General features: G+C 36.4%; 1 protein-coding gene across 1 annotated transcript in view; it reads right to left on the bottom strand.

Moving 5' to 3' along the window:
* Positions 1-4,424: 4,424 nt before the first annotated feature.
* LOC107656844 (tetraspanin-18-like) overlaps positions 4,425-20,630 on the bottom strand; it is a 61,476-nt gene continuing 45,270 nt past the window's right edge. The window contains exons 3-9 of the mRNA XM_016444790.1: positions 13,176-13,271; positions 8,883-9,077; positions 7,725-7,799; positions 7,528-7,626; positions 7,221-7,397; positions 6,002-6,085; positions 4,425-5,228 (exon numbers count right to left, since the gene is read on the bottom strand). Coding sequence (XP_016300276.1) covers positions 5,181-5,228; positions 6,002-6,085; positions 7,221-7,397; positions 7,528-7,626; positions 7,725-7,799; positions 8,883-9,077; positions 13,176-13,271 — 774 coding nt within the window. The 3' untranslated portion in view covers positions 4,425-5,180. The remainder of the gene's footprint in view (positions 5,229-6,001; positions 6,086-7,220; positions 7,398-7,527; positions 7,627-7,724; positions 7,800-8,882; positions 9,078-13,175; positions 13,272-20,630) is intronic.

Raw genomic sequence — 20,630 nt, 5'->3', positions numbered from 1 at the left:
AATTATAATTAGCATGACAATGTGTACAAAACAGTAATAATCGCTCAAAAGTCGGTAAAATCCTGTTTATTTTTTACATATCTCGTGCGTTTGGTTTTGCTTGACTGACTGATTCGGAAACCTTCTTTTAGTGAGTGCCTATGGGTCGCAGCAAAAATTAACTAAACAATATTTTAAACTTTTTTTCATCAATAATCAAACCTAGTGTGTCGATTTAATTAGGCTATTTTAGAATATTACATAATTCATCAATGCCCGTTTGTCATGTATAATACACCAACCAACTATGATCTGGCACAAGAAGTTCAAATTTCTTTGGACAATAATGTGAAGTGGAGCGGTCATTTTCCGTTCTTATTCATAAATCAGTTGAAAATTACATGGACAGACGAGCTTACCTTCGTGGAGCGATCTGGATCTGCGGTTTGTCTCATTTGCAGAAAGAAAACCGTGCCGCGCTAAAAGTCGCAATAATGGTAATCAGTATTTAATTCACTAATGGTACACCGTTCACTATTTCATGAAACTATCATAGTTAATGAAGCCCAAGTGCCACCTACAGGCCTATTATGTGAAGTGTAGGCTGGTGAAATGGTGATGTAAAAGGACTTTATTATATTACCGTTTTTCGATGATTATGCAGCATTATGAAAGTGTCTTATGCTCATCAAGCCTGCATTTATTTAATCAAAAATACAGAAAAAAACTGTAATATTGTGAAATATTATTACAATTGAAAAGAATGTTTTTCTATTTGAATATACTTTAAAATATAATTTATTTCTGTGATGCAAAGCTGAATTTTCAGTATCATTACTCAAGTATTCAGTGTCACATGATCCTTAAGAAATCGTTCTAATATGCTGATTTATTATCAATGTTGGAAACAGTTGTGCTGCTTAATTTTTAAATTTTATTTATTTATTTTGTAACCTGTGATACTTTTTTTGGGGTTCATTGATGAATGAAAAGATAAAAAGAACAGCATTTATTCAAAACAGAGATGTTTTCTAACAATATTAATCTTTACTATCGCTGTTTCTATAAAGTTAACAAATCATTGCTGAATAAAAACTAATTTCTTTCAAAACAATAAAAATAAATAAATACTGACCTCAAGCTTTTGAACGGTAGTTTGTTACAAAAGTTATATTTTAAATAAATGCTGTTTTTTTCTAAACTTTTTATTCATCAAAGAATCCTGAAAAAGTATCACAGGTTTCCAACATTGATAATAAATCAGCATTGCATTAAATGTATTTTAAAGTAGCCTATATTAAAATTTTGATCAAATAAATGCAGGCTTGATGACCATAAGTGACTTCTTGCAAAAATATTTCAAAATTTCATTTTGAAAATGATTCCAACCATATCGTTTCTCTGTGCCTTTATCATTATATCTGTGGTGTGGACTCTGCTATTGAGAATATCTGAAAATTATTTTTAGAACTATATCTCTAGTTATCTTTATAGTTATCGTTCTTGGTGTAAACGGACCTAAGTTAATACACTCGTCAAGTAAAACATTTCACAAAGAAGCTTAGGCTTCAAATGATTAAACAACAGATAGGGCTTACCATTTTAAAAAGAAGACAAAGTATTTGGACACATTCTGGTTATCAAACGTTACTGGAACATTATCATAATGTAGATACCTCTGTGAACCTGAGGTGAAGTGAATTTAGTGTCCAAATACAGTGCTGTGTGCTATTTTTGTAGCTTATGAGATTTTTTGTTGATCTCACCCTCAGACTCATGTGCTATTACTGACAATTAGTTAAAAAAGAGAATTTGTATACATAATGAAATGAAATCCACTACTGTGCTATTTTTTATAGCTTATGAGATTTTTTCACCACTGTGTCTCGTGCTATGTTACCTAATTTCTTACTAAGCTGACAATTAATAATAATAAAAATAATAAAACAGATAAAGTGCTTGACTTAGATAAAAAAAATAAAAATAAACATAAGGCATATATTTAAAGGAGAGAGAAACAAAGAATTCCTGTCATATTGATGCTCTGCTGTGGCAGGTCCAAAAACAAATCCATGCAGACCTAGGCTCGAGGGCAGGGGGAAAAGTTTTGAGCAATGTTGCCAGGCAACTTTGGTTAATGTTGGCGTCAACGGGCAACCAGGTGAGACGCAGGGCGCACATCCGATCTCAAGTATCCAGATTTGTTACACATTCTCAATGGGAAAGTGCCCAAGAATCATTGTTCAAAAAAAGTTGTCCGGCAAAATTGCTCAAACAGTTGCCCCATGTATCATCAGACTTAGACTCCCAAAGGTCAGATATTTATAGTGACACTGAGATTCTGAGCAAATGGTTCATCAGAGATTCCTTTAATGTTAGTCTTATTTTCAATACAAATGCATACACATCAATTTCAGCTAAAATCACATAGAATTACTATTGCAATAAACATCACAATACGAAAAAAAAAAATGCTGGTCTTCAAGCAGGGGAGAGGTACATTCACCCTACACACACGCAAACACACACAAACACACACACACACACACACACACACACAGATCTCCAACATCCACACAGGAATAGATAAAAATGGAAATTCACATGACTATACAACACTAATATAATGTGCTTGTGAAAGCTTGCATTCAAGGACTGTGGTGATGTCTTGGTGACAGGAGAGTGGTTTGTTCTATTTTTTTTATTTTTGTTTTTACTAAAAGCACAAATACCTATACAAACAAGCCAGCATTACTCAGTATAAATATTCTTCATCCAAAATCAGTGCAGCACCTTCTTCATTTGTTTTTCAGGCTTTATCTGGTCTATTTAACACCTGGTCGAAATTACGCATGGGCTTTATGACAAAAAGCCCATTAAATCTTCGCAGAATTCAAACAATGTTTTTTTTTCTGAATTTTCAGCATCATTACTCTAGTCTTTAGTGTCACATGATCCTTAAGAAATCGTTCTAATATGCTGATTTATTATCAATGTTGGAAACAGTTGTGCTGCTTAATTTTTAAATTTTATTTATTTATTTTGTAACCTGTGATACTTTTTTTGGGGTTCATTGATGAATGAAAAGATAAAAAGAACAGCATTTATTCAAAACAGAGATGTTTTCTAACAATATTAATCTTTACTATCGCTGTTTCTATAAAGTTAACAAATCATTGCTGAATAAAAACTAATTTCTTTCAAAACAATAAAAATAAATAAATACTGACCTCAAGCTTTTGAACGGTAGTTTGTTACAAAAGTTATATTTTAAATAAATGCTGTTTTTTTCTAAACTTTTTATTCATCAAAGAATCCTGAAAAAGTATCACAGGTTTCCAACATTGATAATAAATCAGCATTGCATTAAATGTATTTTAAAGTAGCCTATATTAAAATTTTGATCAAATAAATGCAGGCTTGATGACCATAAGTGACTTCTTGCAAAAATATTTCAAAATTTCATTTTGAAAATGATTCCAACCATATCGTTTCTCTGTGCCTTTATCATTATATCTGTGGTGTGGACTCTGCTATTGAGAATATCTGAAAATTATTTTTAGAACTATATCTCTAGTTATCTTTATAGTTATCGTTCTTGGTGTAAACGGACCTAAGTTAATACACTCGTCAAGTAAAACATTTCACAAAGAAGCTTAGGCTTCAAATGATTAAACAACAGATAGGGCTTACCATTTTAAAAAGAAGACAAAGTATTTGGACACATTCTGGTTATCAAACGTTACTGGAACATTATCATAATGTAGATACCTCTGTGAACCTGAGGTGAAGTGAATTTAGTGTCCAAATACAGTGCTGTGTGCTATTTTTGTAGCTTATGAGATTTTTTGTTGATCTCACCCTCAGACTCATGTGCTATTACTGACAATTAGTTAAAAAAGAGAATTTGTATACATAATGAAATGAAATCCACTACTGTGCTATTTTTTATAGCTTATGAGATTTTTTCACCACTGTGTCTCGTGCTATGTTACCTAATTTCTTACTAAGCTGACAATTAATAATAATAAAAATAATAAAACAGATAAAGTGCTTGACTTAGATAAAAAAAATAAAAATAAACATAAGGCATATATTTAAAGGAGAGAGAAACAAAGAATTCCTGTCATATTGATGCTCTGCTGTGGCAGGTCCAAAAACAAATCCATGCAGACCTAGGCTCGAGGGCAGGGGGAAAAGTTTTGAGCAATGTTGCCAGGCAACTTTGGTTAATGTTGGCGTCAACGGGCAACCAGGTGAGACGCAGGGCGCACATCCGATCTCAAGTATCCAGATTTGTTACACATTCTCAATGGGAAAGTGCCCAAGAATCATTGTTCAAAAAAAGTTGTCCGGCAAAATTGCTCAAACAGTTGCCCCATGTATCATCAGACTTAGACTCCCAAAGGTCAGATATTTATAGTGACACTGAGATTCTGAGCAAATGGTTCATCAGAGATTCCTTTAATGTTAGTCTTATTTTCAATACAAATGCATACACATCAATTTCAGCTAAAATCACATAGAATTACTATTGCAATAAACATCACAATACGAAAAAAAAAAATGCTGGTCTTCAAGCAGGGGAGAGGTACATTCACCCTACACACACGCAAACACACACAAACACACACACACACACACACACACACACAGATCTCCAACATCCACACAGGAATAGATAAAAATGGAAATTCACATGACTATACAACACTAATATAATGTGCTTGTGAAAGCTTGCATTCAAGGACTGTGGTGATGTCTTGGTGACAGGAGAGTGGTTTGTTCTATTTTTTTTATTTTTGTTTTTACTAAAAGCACAAATACCTATACAAACAAGCCAGCATTACTCAGTATAAATATTCTTCATCCAAAATCAGTGCAGCACCTTCTTCATTTGTTTTTCAGGCTTTATCTGGTCTATTTAACACCTGGTCGAAATTACGCATGGGCTTTATGACAAAAAGCCCATTAAATCTTCGCAGAATTCAAACAATGTTTTTTTTTTTTTTTTGTCAATGTTTTATTTTGTTACCTTGTACCTCAAAGGTCCAGCTGTGAAGTACAGGTCAATGATTCTTTTTTTTTTTGTTCCTTAATCATTTTAGAGATATAAAATGGAGTAAAACATTCTTTGACAAGTGGTTCAGTTTTCTTTTGTGGTGTTTTCCTTTTTGAAAAAGTCTTTCGGTGAACTTGATCTATTGGATTCCCCTGAACAGACACATGGCGAACACCATTGCAAAAAGCTGTTGAGAAAAGAAAAAAACATCTTATATAGATCCATATGAAAGTAAACAAACAATTATAAATCACTCAAATAGTTTTGCTTGATTTAGTTCTTAATCTTAAGGGGCCCTCACTTGTTATAAAAAGCTTCATTCACCTTCTCTGCTAAATTGAAAATTGTTCTGTTAATCAATTTAAAGGGACAGTTCACCCAAAAATTTAAATTCTGTTATTAATTACTCACCCTGAGTAATACCCATAAGACCTACGAATAAAGTCTTTATATTTGTTTTCATTGCGCACAAAAAGTATTCTTGTAACTTCATAAAATTACGGTTGAACCACTGATGTCACATGGAATATTTTAATGATTTCCTTACTACTTTTCTGGGCCTTGAACGTGGTAGTTGCATTGCTGTCTATGGAGGATCAGAAAGCTCTTGGATTTCATCAAAAATATCTTAATTTGTGTTCCGAAGATGAACGAAGGTCTTACGGGTTTGGAACAACATAAAGGTGAGTAATTAATGACAGAATTGTCATTTTTGAGCGAATTATCCCTTTAATTTGTATTGTATAGCATGATGATTCTCAGAAGTCACTCACTTCTGCTGTCTGCCTCCAGCACATTACCACATGAGGGCAGCAGTGATTTAATTTACAGGACTGTCTCTCTTCTGTTAAACTCCATCTCATGTGTCTGTGGTCATTCTCTCAAGATGTCCTATCTTCAACAGTTTTAAACTATTCTCTGAGATAACGTCAGTGGAACAGACATCATGAAATGCCATACCTCAATCGTGAGTACAACAATAGCCAGGGCACCAGCAACATAGATGTACATCTCAAAGTAGTCCACAACCGCTGAATAGCAGCCCTGCAGATCCAAACAGAAAGAAAAATATTTTTATTTGTACAATTCTGTGAAATAATGCCATTATATAGACACCTAAACATGTTGTCTCTAAATCTAAAAAAAAACTTGTACGCTATATTCTGCTGTGACCAATTCATTGAGTTTGAATGAGTGACTGAATCATTGCTTTGATCACTTCCATTAGTTTTTTTCAGACTTTTTTTTTTTTAGTTCATTTCAATTTTTCAGACTTCTCACAAGCAACAACTGATCATATTTTCATTTATACTTTCAAACAATTGCTTACTCTCACTTAGAGCAAAACCAACCAATATTTCAATCTCTTAATAGAGCAATACAGCTGAACAATTGGTATGTTGTTAAACAACAGTACAATTGAACAGGCAGCACATTTATTCTCACAGTCTCATTTTCATTCCTGTCAAAAATGAAATATGGTGCCATCTTGACTATAGTTACATCTAAATCAGAGGATCGCTAAGGCATTAGACATACAAGTATGACTTTTGTTACAGCTGCTTTGAAAAAAATGTGACTTTTGAACTGTACTGGACAATTTGATCAAGAATCAAACTGACTCTGATCTGATATCAAATGAACATCTGACTGAAGGCGAAGATTATCAGTGAACAATGATTCAACAATGAGCCTTTTCTTCACACAAGACTATCAAATTACTCCAGATAACTTTGAATACAGCACACAAATCATATGGACTATTTTATAGTGTGTTTTTTTTTCATAATTATGATGTTAAACAGCTGTGAAGTGTGTAAACATTTTTCAAAATGACAAATTTTCTATTTTACAAATACACTCATAAGGGTTTGGAACTACATGAGGGTGAGTCAACTTTTTAATACAAGTATGCATGACTAGAGGACATCTGTCTAAAAACCCAAGCGGACCCTTACTTAAGTTTTACTGCCCCTGCTCGCTTTCACAGAAACTCTCACACGCACTCACATTCCCCAGACACTGAGAACATGGAAAAGCACTAGTCAGCATTGGGAGAGCTGAAGCTGAGTGGTAACCCTATTCCTCTTTTCCTGTTTTTCTGCTCTAGTTAAATCTGAGCTATGAGATTTTGAGCAGGCAGAGGGGATGTGACGTATACAGAAGCACGAGAGCCCACCTTGTTGTTCCGGTATAGCATGCTGCCTGACAGGCATTCCTCCCTGTTACTGAAGCCAGCTTCTCCAAGATGACTATTCCTACGGCAGCAGGCCTCAGGCACCACTTCACCAGGGTTTATAAACCTGAAGATGCTTTCCTCAAAGTCTTCTGGACTGTTCACTCCACAGCAGTCAAACTAGAGGGATACAGAGGATCCAGGCAAATATTAGTTAAAATAAGCTCATTATTGAGGTATTGATGGGTCAAATAAGTTTGGTAAACAGTGATTCGCAGTAGCTGAAGTTTAAGGAACAAACAAGACCTACTGTATTCATAATGGCGTTCCACGTTGATGTGAAGACATCAGTGTTGTTGTAGCCTTGGTAGTGCCTCTTCAGTTCCTTAGTAAAGTATTCTCTGGTCAGCTGTACACGCAAACACAAATTAAAATATTAGAGATATTAGCAGCACGCCAACACTGAAAACATGAAGCTGCCTCATCATGTTGGACATGGTCACTCACATGTTCCCGGAAGATGAAGGCGAGAATGGCTGCCGCCAGCTCTGCCAGGAATATAATGAGGATCAGCATGAAGAACTGCAGAGAGAGGAGGATTTTGTCACACAGTCTGTGTTTGGGTCAGACAACTGTATTTACTAAAGGCCAATTCACACCACACCGACAAACGCCAACAGACTAGTTGTGTGCGTTACCCCTGTCGGCGTTTGTTGCCGTTGGTCGGAGTTGGTTTTAACCCGACTGAACATGTTTAATCGGCGTTTGTTGGGTCGTGGAATGTCTGAGCAGTGTGATATGATTTTCCAACAAACGACAACAAACTCTGACGTAATCTGACCTGGCCACGAACCGTTGCCATGACAATGAGGCAAGACTGCAAGTAGGTGCTGGGCGCGCTTAGGAAAATAACTTTAGAAATGGCAGGTTTCTGGACAAACCAGAAAGAGGAACAGTTTTTGGATCTGGGAGGAGAGGCCAGAGCTTTATGCGGTGGGTGTGGCCGAGTATACCAACCGTAACGCGAGGGGGAATGCGATCAGATATCGCTACAGCGCTTGGGAAATTTCACAATGGAAATTTATTTGACAATATATTATTATTATAATAAAACTGCCTTACAATATTACCAAAGACATTAATAACAGTATCATTTTGATTGTTGTACAAGATCATCCATTTTCCCCCTAGTTAGCTCGCCCTGACTTGAAGTCTGTTGGTGTCTGTTGGGGCAGTGTGAACGAGTTATTTTTCATAAAATTCTAAATCCAGCGGCCAACTTGTCTGTTGGCGTTTGTCGGTGCGGTGTGAATTGGCCTTAACAGACTAAATCCTGTCTGTATGAATATAACTGCTATGAAACAGGACTGTATTTTGCGACACTCTTAAAAATGGTGGTTCTCTAAATGGGTTTGCACAACAATGCCATAAAATAATCATTCCCCAAAGAACCTTTCAGTGAAGAGTTCTTAAAAGAACCATTCATTTCTTAGTGTGAGAAACATTTGAATAATTTAAAGAACCTTTTTCCACTGTAAAGAACCTTATGTCCAATGGAAAGGTTTTCAAGGTTCTTTATGGAACCATAGATGTCATAGATGTACTGTATGTAGCCTATGTGTCAGCAGCTTGAAACATAGTGTCCTCCAATATACTGTGACTCACAAAAAGCAGCAAACACTTGTTTTCTCGTATGGCTCCGCAGCAGCCCAGGAAGCCCAGCAGGAAAAGCATGCCCCCCATGGCCAGGATGATGTAAACGCCCATGAAGAGAAGGGGGTTGGCTGCCACTATCTCCCTAAAACCCGTGGGGTCCACCACCACCCACACCCCAACACCAAGGAGGAAGGAGCCACCCAGCTGTGGAGATGGATAGATAAAGAAAAAAAGCCATGTAATATTACTATATTACAGTTTGTGTTATTTTTCACTTTTTTATAAAGCAAAAAATAAATCAATTTCATCTAATTTGCATGAAAGGCGAAATTAAAATTTCAATGCATTTATTTAAACGTATACAGTTTCTACAGTAAAATTAGGGAGGTTTACCTAGGGTTGATAAAGGTCTATAGTGATTTTCATATGTCATATGCAAATAGTTTGACACATAAAAATTTGAGGAGTAACATTTAAAGGCATAGTTCACCCAAAAATGAAAAGCCTCATGTCATTCTAAACCTATATGATTTTTCTTTGTGGAACATATTATGACAAATGTCTCAAAATGCTTTTTTTTGTCCATACAATGGAAGTCAATGGTAACCACAACTGTTTGGTTACCAACATTGTTCAAAATATCTTGATGAAATGATGAATTTTGGGTGAACTATCCCTTGAATGATGCTAAAATATTGGTCCAGGCATACAAATCTCAAATGAATCTTCATTGTGATTGGATCAGTTAACATGGGGCCACTTCACACACCCTTCACAACATCCAAAATAATTTCCTACCTATTACAGAAAAAAAAAAAAAAAAAATGACAGTTCAGCCATTCTGCATCTTCCCCATTTCCTATCCAAGCATTTTGGTTCAGTTTTTGGCAACAGTAGGTCTTTTATTGAGGGCTTAAGTCTCTTCAACAAAGGAACATTTTTGTTTATATGGAACATATATTTTTACTTAATCATCAGTGACTGAAAAGCCTTGAACAAGGCTGAAAATCTTCAGAAAGTCTAAAAAAATATCTAATTTCATGGATTTTCAGTAGCAACTTTAGTAATTTTCATTTAATTTTCACAGTACCCATATTATTATTTTAGTGGAATTTAATGTTGTATGATAAAAAAGGTCCTTTAGCTCCTTGTTATAATCATATTCACATACCATAGTATTTACATGATTACACATCAGATAATACCATTGGTATTTTAGTGAATTAGTAGAATTATTTCAGATAAAGGATTCTACTAATGGCACAAAATTACATTCTTACATTCAAGACACATTCTATGAAAGCAATATGCAGTAATATCCACTTAACATCCTCTAATAAAATAACACTTTTTAACATGAACTAAAAAAGATCATGATTGCTGATTATTTTACAAGTGCAGGATTAATGATTGTGATAAATATGAAAAATGATTATGCACCACAAACTGCTGAGTTGTATGCACATTACTTGGTAAAGTGAACACAAAGGTTAACGTGCTACCGAGCAGAGAGAGAATACTAATGGGCTCGACTCTTGAAAATAAATAATTTTTGAGTAAACGGCTACTGAAAGTGAACGCTCCTAGAGAGGAGGGGGAAGGTGAATGGATAGAGGAGCTTGAGGAGTTTTAACAGGCGAGTCAAAGACAGTCGAATGGGGGCTGGGAAACGCTACTGTTCCTTTTGCAGCTTCCCACAATCCTCTACCTGTCAAAGTGATACCCTTCCTCCATACCATCGTTCATAGACACACACACACACACACACACAGACACACACACACAGATGAAGGTTTGAGCAGACACCAGACTGGTGATTAAGCAGCTCAAGAAGCGTGTGTGTGTGTGTGTGTGTGTGTGTGTGTGTATGGGTTTGTGTGGTGGGTTTTGAGATAAGAGCCTCACACAAAAACATGTTCCTCAGTCTCTCTCTCCTGTGAGCCAAACCTGGGATTCTTTTCATGGATGGCATTAGCAATGTGTCTGTCAAGCGGAGTCCTGTCACAGCAGCTATTTTTGTCATAAACAGCTTGACTGTATCACTAAATTGGTGTTTTAATAGTTTTTAGGGTTGAATAAATATGAGCAGCTGTTTTCGGCTTATTAAATGGATTTCAGAGAATTATATTAGCATTTTTGAACAAAAACAAGCTATTTTATTGTTGGCGTTGCACTTACGTGTGTACATCACATTATTCTCGCTGTTGGGATATAATTAATTCAGTCAAACGAAATGAGTCCAAATCTTTCTCTGTCTATGCCAATCCCACAGTGGCCATTTATATTGTCAACCTAGATAGATGATCAAAGAAGCACTTGCTGTCTCTTCCCTCCTTCTCTCCCTATATCTTCCCCTCTTTTGCTTTGAAATGTTTAAACAAGTAGTTGTTCTGCTACAAATCTGTGAATCCTAACAGTCTACAGGCTGAATTTTGGGGGAAATATAAAGTCAAAGAATATCTTTGTGAAAAATTAGTACACTTTAGCATACTTTTAAAAAGAGCAACAGGGCTAAAGGCACACCTTAAGAAAAAATGTGCTTTTCACTGCACCTAAAATTATAAAAAATATAAGTATGTAATAAACATTAATGGAGCAACATATTTTGTATGAAAATAAACCATGCAAGTCGTTTATTTTGTTTAAAAATCTTATAAATGTATGAGGTGGCAAGGGAGGCACACAGTATTGATACAAATACTTAAAATAATGTTTTTTTTAATAATGTCTAAGTTAATACTAAGAGGGGTAAAAGCTCACCAGCACGGGGTAAAAGGCACACGGTATTGATACAAATACTTCAGCTAAAATAATGTTGTTGTTTTAAATAAAGTCTAAGTTAATACTTGTTCAAAACAATCACTTTAGCACAGTTTGTACTATTTTCTGCTTATTTTGAAAAATAAAATAATTAATTTTTGTTTAATAAATATACTATCATTAAAACATGTTAATATAAAAATATATATTTTAAAATACAGAAACAAAATCATTAAAAAAAAAAGATTCTGAAAGCATTGAAGGAGATCCCATAATAATTTAACAGATTTACAGTAGTCACAACAAATTATATTTTATTATATGATATGATTATATCTATATAATTAGGCTATTCTCTGAGGGTATACAGGCTATTGCATCCATAGGTTGCTTACGTCACTTCCTGTTTGTTGCTGCCGTGTGTTTTGAGTTTTATTTACCATCTGAATCTAAGCATGTCATGTCAATAAATGTAAAAGTCAGCCATCTATTAATTATCATGTTAATTACTGTGTGCCTTTAACCCCAACAGCAGGGCCACTTTTTTACCCCAAATACCATACTTTTAAATATTCGTTCGTTATTTAAAAACTGTTGCTTTAATTATCTTAAACAAAACTGAAAATTGTTAAGAAGGCCTTTGTCTCAAAATATATGCATTAATTTTAGTGATTCTCAATTGCTACTTAAATCTACAACATTTTAAAAAACATAAAATATTAGATCAAGTAAGCACAGAATCAACTTTGCACTGCTGCGCGCGATCGCGTCAAGGATCAGCCAAATATACACATGCATCTTGAAAAGCGAATGTTCTGGAAAGTTCCCACGGCTCTCGGCCCCGCCCCGCCCCGCCCCGCCCCACTCGTCACATTAAATAAAGTCATTATTTTTGTTTTCTTTGTGCAAAAAAAGTATTCTCGTAGCTTCGTAAAATTACAGTTGAACCCCTGATGTCACATGGACTGTTTTACTGATGTCCTTGCTACGTTTCTGGACCTTGATCATGGTAGTAACCTTGCTGTCTATGCAGGGTCTGAGAGCTCTCGGATTTGATCAAATAATACAAATTTGTGTTCTGGGTTCTTACGGGTTTGGAACAACATGAGGGCGAGTAAGTATTAACAGAATTTTAATTTTTGGGTGAACTAACCCTTTAAGTTTAATTAAAAAATATTAATTTTTATTTCTTAAGTATTATTTACTTAAGAAAATAATGAATTTCTTTCAAAAAATGATGAGGTCAAAGGTCAAATATCAGCTAGTCTCAGGTAGTCCAAGTTAATTCACTTGGTGGCCATCTTGGTAGCACTCAAAAGCAGTTACTTGTCCAGCTAATGCACATTCTAGAGTAAACAAACTCTATCAAATAGGTGACTAGCTGTTGTAAATGAAAGGCGGAACTTCTATTCCTTTAATCGCCACATTATAACCGCTCCAGTTTCTCACATTCATTTCTCTATGAGTAGTCTGTATCTTTCCCTTTGTACTCCTCTACTACTCTGCGAAGTGTTTGTCAACGTCAGACACATAAATACTCACAAAGATAAGGAAGTTGAAGACAAACATGAGGTACTTGATGCAGCTGAGGCAGTCTCCTTCCATGCTCGTCCCCCTCGCTGAAGCCTCCCCGAGCCCCTTGGAAGAAAAACAAACATAGCGTCATCTCTGAACTTAATCAGAAACACTCACAATCGAGCCTTTCATCTACATATTGACACTCGGCACAAAAACATTTGTACTAAAGCACTGTCTAAAAACTTAAAAGGTTCACACAGTTTGTACGACACTGAACGAAGTAATGTTAGCATCAAAAAAGGCTTTTCAGCAAAATCCCGTATTCAAAGTGCATTCAAACAAGGTGAATTCAGGGTTCCCATGTGCATACTAAAATGGCCATACTATTTTTTTTAAAGGCACAGCCTCCCTTTTAGTGTAATTAATGATGAAAGGCTCTTGTGTTTCAGCAGACCATCCCTCTACCTGAAAAAGCACTCTCTGGGATGAAGGCCTATTATGGCGCCACTTTCCTTAAATGAAATGGGGCCTTTTTCATTAGTTCTAGGAGAGCGCTAACAGCCAGCACTGGCAGACCTACCCTACCATTACTCAGACAGCACACAGAGGGTGTATTACATGAGGGTGTCATCCTTAAATACATGTTTGAGTGCAACCTTATCTCGCTGTGCAGTGCTAATACCACAAGTCTTGTTGCAAACAACAATACATGATGGATCGCAAGCATTATTAATAGATATAATCATAGTGGTGAGAACTCTGTGGAAGAGAGAGGCCAAGGAAAATCACTTGTGTGTTGACTTGGAGCCAGAAATAGAATGTGGCTTGATGACAAGTACACTAACCATGACCTTTCTTTTTGTTTTTTCCCCCTTCCTTCTTGTTTTCTTTGTATTTTCCTATCTTGTCAGATGCAATCCCATTATGCTCTGGCAGAACTTTCTCAAAAGAGGTTTTTGGCTCTCCCAGTGTTGTTTCTTTGGCTCACCCTGTATCACCCAAAGTGGTTTCCTAGAGCTCTATTGATCTTTATTGAAGAGATGAGTCTACTGTATATCGGCCAAAAATGGAATCATCTACATCAGGAGTTTCAAACTGGACTGGAAGGGGGTCCAGGGGAAATTTGAGAGGTATAGCGAGGGAGTGAGAGCGAGAAAGAAAGAGATGAAAGGTATTAATACTTGAATGTATGTATGTGTATATCTATGTCCATCTATATTTACATTACTTAAAAATAGATATTTTTAGAGTTGTCAAAGTTAACTTTAACTTCATACATTAAATAAATATGTTAAAAAACACAATATTATTAACATATTAACACATTTTAAATATTAGTTTCAATTTGCTTTCTAACAAGTTTTTTTTTTTCAGTTTTAAAGGTGACATCATGAAAATCTGACTTTTTCCCGTGTTCGAGTGCTATAATCGGATCCCTGGTGCATCTAACAAACCAGAAAACTTGAAAAAGAACAAGCCTGTAAATTTTTTTGGTAAGCATTTCTCTTCAAGTTTGTAAAAAATGAGCCACTCAGATTTTGCTCCCCCCAGTGACATAGAAAATGGATATTATTATAATTTTACCGCCCCTTAATCAGCAAGTTTCCACCCATGGTGAAAGTTCGAGCAAAGCATGCTAACTGTTCTATCTTTGGCTGCACCGACGAGCACAGAACACTATTTAGAGTATAAATTAAGTATAAATAGATCTTTTTTAAGATTTATTTTTGCCATTTTTGTCTTTATTATGATAGGACAGATCAGAGCTGACAGGAAGTGAAGTGGGAGAGAGAGAGAGAGGGGGGGAAACAGGAAATGTCCTCGAGTCAGAATTTGAACTCGGGAGACCCGTAGCGCAACGGTGTTGTATGTCGCATGCTGCCCACAAGGCTATAGGCGCCGACATAAATAGGTCTTTAAACATTAAAAAAAATATACAGCTGTAATTGTATTTAAGGATGTGGGTACCTCACAAGGAAATCATCATATTTTGGGGTCTTTATCATATTGAAAAGTTCTGATCTGGGAAAACTTGTTGCTCTTATGCAGAATAATGATTTTGGGAAATAACGATGATCTTGCAATCTTTCACTGCCCAAAGAAATAGACAGAGATGCAGCCTGTGTTTAATGGATCCTTTCAATTAAACGAAGGGCCCTAGTATCAAAAGTGTTGGCAAAGTGCTTATAGCACCCTCAGGGCAATTAGTGTTTTAATTACCCTCATTCTTAACAAAGGCCAAACCAGGGAGTTTTAATTTGGGTTGCATAGATTAAAGCTTTCATTAGCAGCATCTGATGACCTCTCTTGTATAATTTGATATGTTCTTTGCAGGTCGGCAAAGCCATTTGCACCTGGATGCGGGGAGCGTGGGCCGAGAACGGCATAAAAGCTTTAAAAAAGTGGGCCTGCAAAATTTGGATCCACATCTGAGAAGGCGTTTCTCTGGTTTTGTGTAAAAACTTCAGCATGATGCTTATCTTGCTGAGTGCAGGAGACCAACACACACTCCCAGTTGGAGCGCACTGGTGTAAAGCATCTTGGATCCTAGTATAAATCAAACTGCCTGCGGATCGGAGCTGGCTCTGGAGAAAGTGCAGAATAAACAGGGTATTTTTCCCAAGACTCCCACGGCACTGCAGTCATCATCAATCAAACACACATAGCTACATGTAACAGGAAGGTCTGCAGTGAAACTACATGCTCGTTGCAGCACATTTACGCAGTCCAAAGAGCTTCAGCAAATCCAACAACATGATCAAGACTGATTTGTGTTCAGCTCATTATTCCAAAGCCTGGGGTCTCTGATTATGAGACCAAAAGCACAGTGTGTTTTTTTACTTCTAAGAATTGTCTTTGTAGTCTCGTACACAATGAAAACAGCAACAAATTCATCAAAATGCAGAAATATCTGAAGCAAAGCAAAAGTGAGGCCAGATCAACAGCATGTGTGAATATGAAAGAGACTGCTGCTTGTTCTCTCACAGACATTAGCTGACACGTACACAGTCAGCAGCACCCACAGAAAGAAACAAACACACCTTACCCCCACTGTCAAATAAAATTAAACCCATACAACACTCTTCATGTGATATACATTCACTGCTATAACATCACAAAATCTTCTGTTTTTGTTTTACTGACCTACAATCTAGAGGAAAAGTAATATTTCTTTGTTAGCATAATGAATTTTTCAGACTGTGAAAAACTGCAGACATACAATCTCAAATTAACAGCAAAAATGTAGATAAGAACCTTACATTTGGATGGGAATAATTTTCATAAATGTGTTTTAGATTCACAACTTCAATAATGCTTCACTGCAGGGTTTCTATCCAGGAAATGTGGCAGTTACTGTAATGATTCACAAGCAGAGGTCAATTGCAAGGCGCTCATTAGTGCAATTGTTTTTCGTCCGTATAAACTTCGCATTTCTGCAATACAGAGATTGAATGCTTATGCAAATCAGTTTTCATGTGGTAACAATATTTTTGTTTTCATTCTCTGTAAACTTCGCACTCCTGCAATACAGAAATTTAATACTTATGCAAATCACATCTTCTCTTTCTGCTAAGAATATTTTCTGGGAAAAAAAATGGCATATTACAATAATTTTGAGTCTAATACTTGAATATCTATGCAATATATGCACTTTTCCTGTATTACGTGAAACATTGGAAGAGGTGTACTATTATTTTCCTACACAGTTACAATTTTTTTGCCTGTTTCGGTGGACTGTTTTTGTGCTGAAGCAGGTTATGAGGAGGAGGGGTAGCTCAACTCTAATAAAATACAAAATAATATTATACGAATAATACTCATTAATACTTAATTTTTTTCTAAACAAATTTAGAAAAATCAGATCAAATCTTTTTGGAAAATTCTGATATTACAATAGAACTACATATTGTTTAGGTAGTAATGTTGTTTTGAAACAACACCTGTAAACTATAAGATGACCAAAAAAACTTTATAGTTCTAATAATGCAGTTGTAACAAAAGCATTGCTTTAGAAAATCATAAACCTCACATTTCAGCCTTTAAACAATTTTTAAGCAAAGAGACAAGGGAAAAGACAAAATTATAAATCATTATGTATTTTATATTTCAAACAGAAGACGGGCAAAATGAAAATGCAAATTCACACTCTGACAGTAGGGTGCATTTGCCCCCAAAACACACACACAAATAAAAACCTCCTTGGAATTTTTATGTATTTTCTGAATGGCCTATTTCAATGTCAGAATGGTGAATTTGTAAATATGCATTGGCCAGTAAGTAATCACCCAAGAAACTAGAAACCACGTGAAAGCCTTAGCAACCACAACCATACCTCAGTTTTAAGGCAATTACCACTCACATATCCCTTGGAAAATGAAAAAAATAAAAAATAAAGTTCGCAAGCTAAAAGTCACTCATCCTCCCTGAGGTCTTCCTTTAGAAAACCACACTTTTTTAAACAAATAGGTTGAAGAGACTCTCCTTGAAGTTGACACTTTTAACATGATTAATCCACTGTCTGGTTTAGTCATTCTTACCCTATTAACTGGGACAGGATCATTAGCTGAAGGACAAGGACACTGTGTGCTGGTCAGCTCTCCCCCATCAGCCATGAGCTTGCATACGTAAAGAGCAATATAGCATGAAACACAGGATTCACAAGAGCACTGAACTTCTTCACCCTCAGTGAATCAGATGACTGCTAATTGTTCTTTTCAATGCACAGCTTGAACAGCTAGTGACAAATACGCTATGTCTGTGTGAGTGTGTGTGTACATCCATAGTGCTCCATTCAAGAAAATTCAGCAAATCGAATTTTCCGTGTAGACATTTTTATGATACATGTGAAACTGGAAAACATTCTAGCTGTGTTAGGGGAAGGGGTACGACAGCATGGTCTACCCAGCAGGCATATATAGTCCCTTAATGAACCTCCAATTAGGGCAGAATAAGTCACATGATTCTCAGCTTTGAAGTCTGCATAAGTTAAAGCAGTTACAGCATGTTCATAAAGAGGGCAGGTACCTCACATGTATCAGGGAACATAGTAATGACTAACTGCCATATTTGGCTGTATAATTAATGAAAACTTCAGTCTATAATGAGCCTAAAGCTTTTAGTGGTCCATCAGTGATCATTTGGATAAGACAAGTGATAAGAACCAATGGATTTCTTGTCCTTTGAAGGAGAATTTAAATGTTGAATTGGACACAAAAGGCCTGCAGTGTCAAAGCTCATTCATTAGACCAGCTGACTCAAGAACAATGACCTGATTTAGATATTTAGAAAAAGCCTCCAGTGAAACCAGAAATATGACTTATGTTATTCAGACAAAAAAGGGGTGATCGCGAGTATAATGTTGCTTTTATTCAAAAATTCAGTAAACAAGATTTAGTATTGTGCGACTTACATTTTAAGCACAATATTATTGGTTACTTAGTCTGTTTTTGCTCAGCCAACACAAATAGAGCTAAATAAAGCGCCTCTGAGCAACACAGTTTCTGAATGAACAGGCATTTATGAATGAATTGGTTGAATGAATGATTCAGTGACCAAGGCTGCATCCGAAAGCGTATACTATATGAGTAGGCACTTCCTTTGAATAAGTACTTCATGACCATTTAAAAAGTATGTTCTATTTAGTATGAATATAATTCAGCGGTAGTTATTTCGCTTCACTACCATTCACAAATCCTCTCCTGTGGCCTCATGGGATAATAAAGCATATAAGCACTGTATACGCACTTCAGAATCTCTGCAGAAGCATCTGGGTACTTTTGCCTACTTTTTCACTGTTTCATTCCCCTGTTGAAAAAATCCAGCATATGCTGGTTAGGTACGTTTTGAAGCATGGCAGCTGGTTGGAGTTGGTTTAAATTGGTCCTTAGTAGTTGGTCATGAGCTGGTTTAAGCTGGTCCTGAGCTGGTTATTCTTGCACACATCCACGTCTTGCTCTTGCGATCTGCTTGGAGTCGATGGACGGGATAAAAACCTCTCTCTTCAGCGCACTACGATCCCGTTACACCTGTCTACTGCCCATCCTACCAGATGTGGCTACATCTGTTTGTGCTACAGCGCGGCCGCGGATCATCAAAAGAGGCGCTAATCTACGAAATCTCCGGTCACTGGATTATGCAAAACCATCGATCATATCCCCTGAAGAAATTACTCATGTTACTAAGCTGGCTAGGTACGTTTTGAAGCATGGCAGCTGGTTGGAGTTGGTTTAAATTGGTCCTTAGTAGTTGGTCATGAGCTGGTTTAAGCTGGTCCTGAGCTGGTTATTCTTGCACACATCCACGTCTTGCTCTTGCGATCTGCTTGGAGTCGATGGATGGGATAAAAACCTCTCTCTTCAGCGCACTACGATCCCCCGTTACACCTGTCTACTGCCCATCCTACCAGATGTGGCTACATCTGTTTGTGCTACAGCGCGGCCGCGGATCATCAAAAGAGGCGCTAATCCACGAAATCTCCGGTCACTGGATTATGCGAAACCATCGATCATATCCCCTGAAGAAATTACTCATGTTACTAAACTGGCTATGGTAAACTCGAGATCTCTTCATAATAAAACTTTCATCTTAAATGACTTTTTTAAGTCTCATGACCTGGATTGTTTATTTATTACGGAGACCTGGCTTCGCAGCGGTGAGTTGGATCCTTTAATTGAACTTTCCCCAAATGACTGTCAGTTTTTTAGTTCGCCTAGGACTATGGGGCGCGGTGGAGGTTTGGCGTCGGTTTTTAGAAACATTTTTAAGTGCCGATTGCTGCCTACGGATCATTATAATACCTTTGAAGTTCAATTACTCCAGTTTCAGTTGCCTTGTCCAGTACTTTGTGCTCTAAATTACATGCCACCAAATTACAATAAGGATTTTATTCAGGACTTTGCTGGTTTTCTGTCAAACATTGTGCCTACTAAGGACAGTATTATTATTCTTGGTGATTTTAATATTCATGTCTGCTGCCCCTCCAAGCCAGTGGTTAGGGACTTTATTCAGCTCATTGACTCTTTTAATCTTACACAGCATATTTCTGGCGCTACTCATGACCATGGCCACACACTGGATCTGATCTTATCTTATGGCATTTCTGTACATAATGTTGATATTTCTGATTTTTGTGTATCTGACCATAAGCCTATTCTTTTTAATATCACAATGTCTGGTCCAGTTCAGAAATCATTTTCCTCACGGTCTGTTTCTCGTGTTGTCACTTCTGATACAGCCAGTCTTTTCTCTGAGGCCTTCTCTTCTCTGTCTGAAAGTGTGTTAAAACTTCCTGACTCAGATCTTGGAATAGAAGAGATGATAACGCTTTTTAATAATGCCTGCTCTTGTGTTTTAGATTCTGTTGCTCCTTTTAAAGTTTCAAAACCCAAACGAAGGTCAGAACCTTGGATAAATAGTAATATACGAGTTCTCAGACAGGAATGTAGGAAAGCTGAGCGCAAATGGAAGAAAGACAAACTG

The sequence above is a fragment of the Sinocyclocheilus anshuiensis genome, unplaced genomic scaffold (assembly GCF_001515605.1).
Source record: "Sinocyclocheilus anshuiensis isolate Anshui unplaced genomic scaffold, SAMN03320099.WGS_v1.1 scaffold2069, whole genome shotgun sequence".
NCBI classification, from domain to species: Eukaryota; Metazoa; Chordata; class Actinopteri; order Cypriniformes; family Cyprinidae; genus Sinocyclocheilus; species Sinocyclocheilus anshuiensis.
This window is presented reverse-complemented; position numbering and strand designations above follow the sequence as displayed.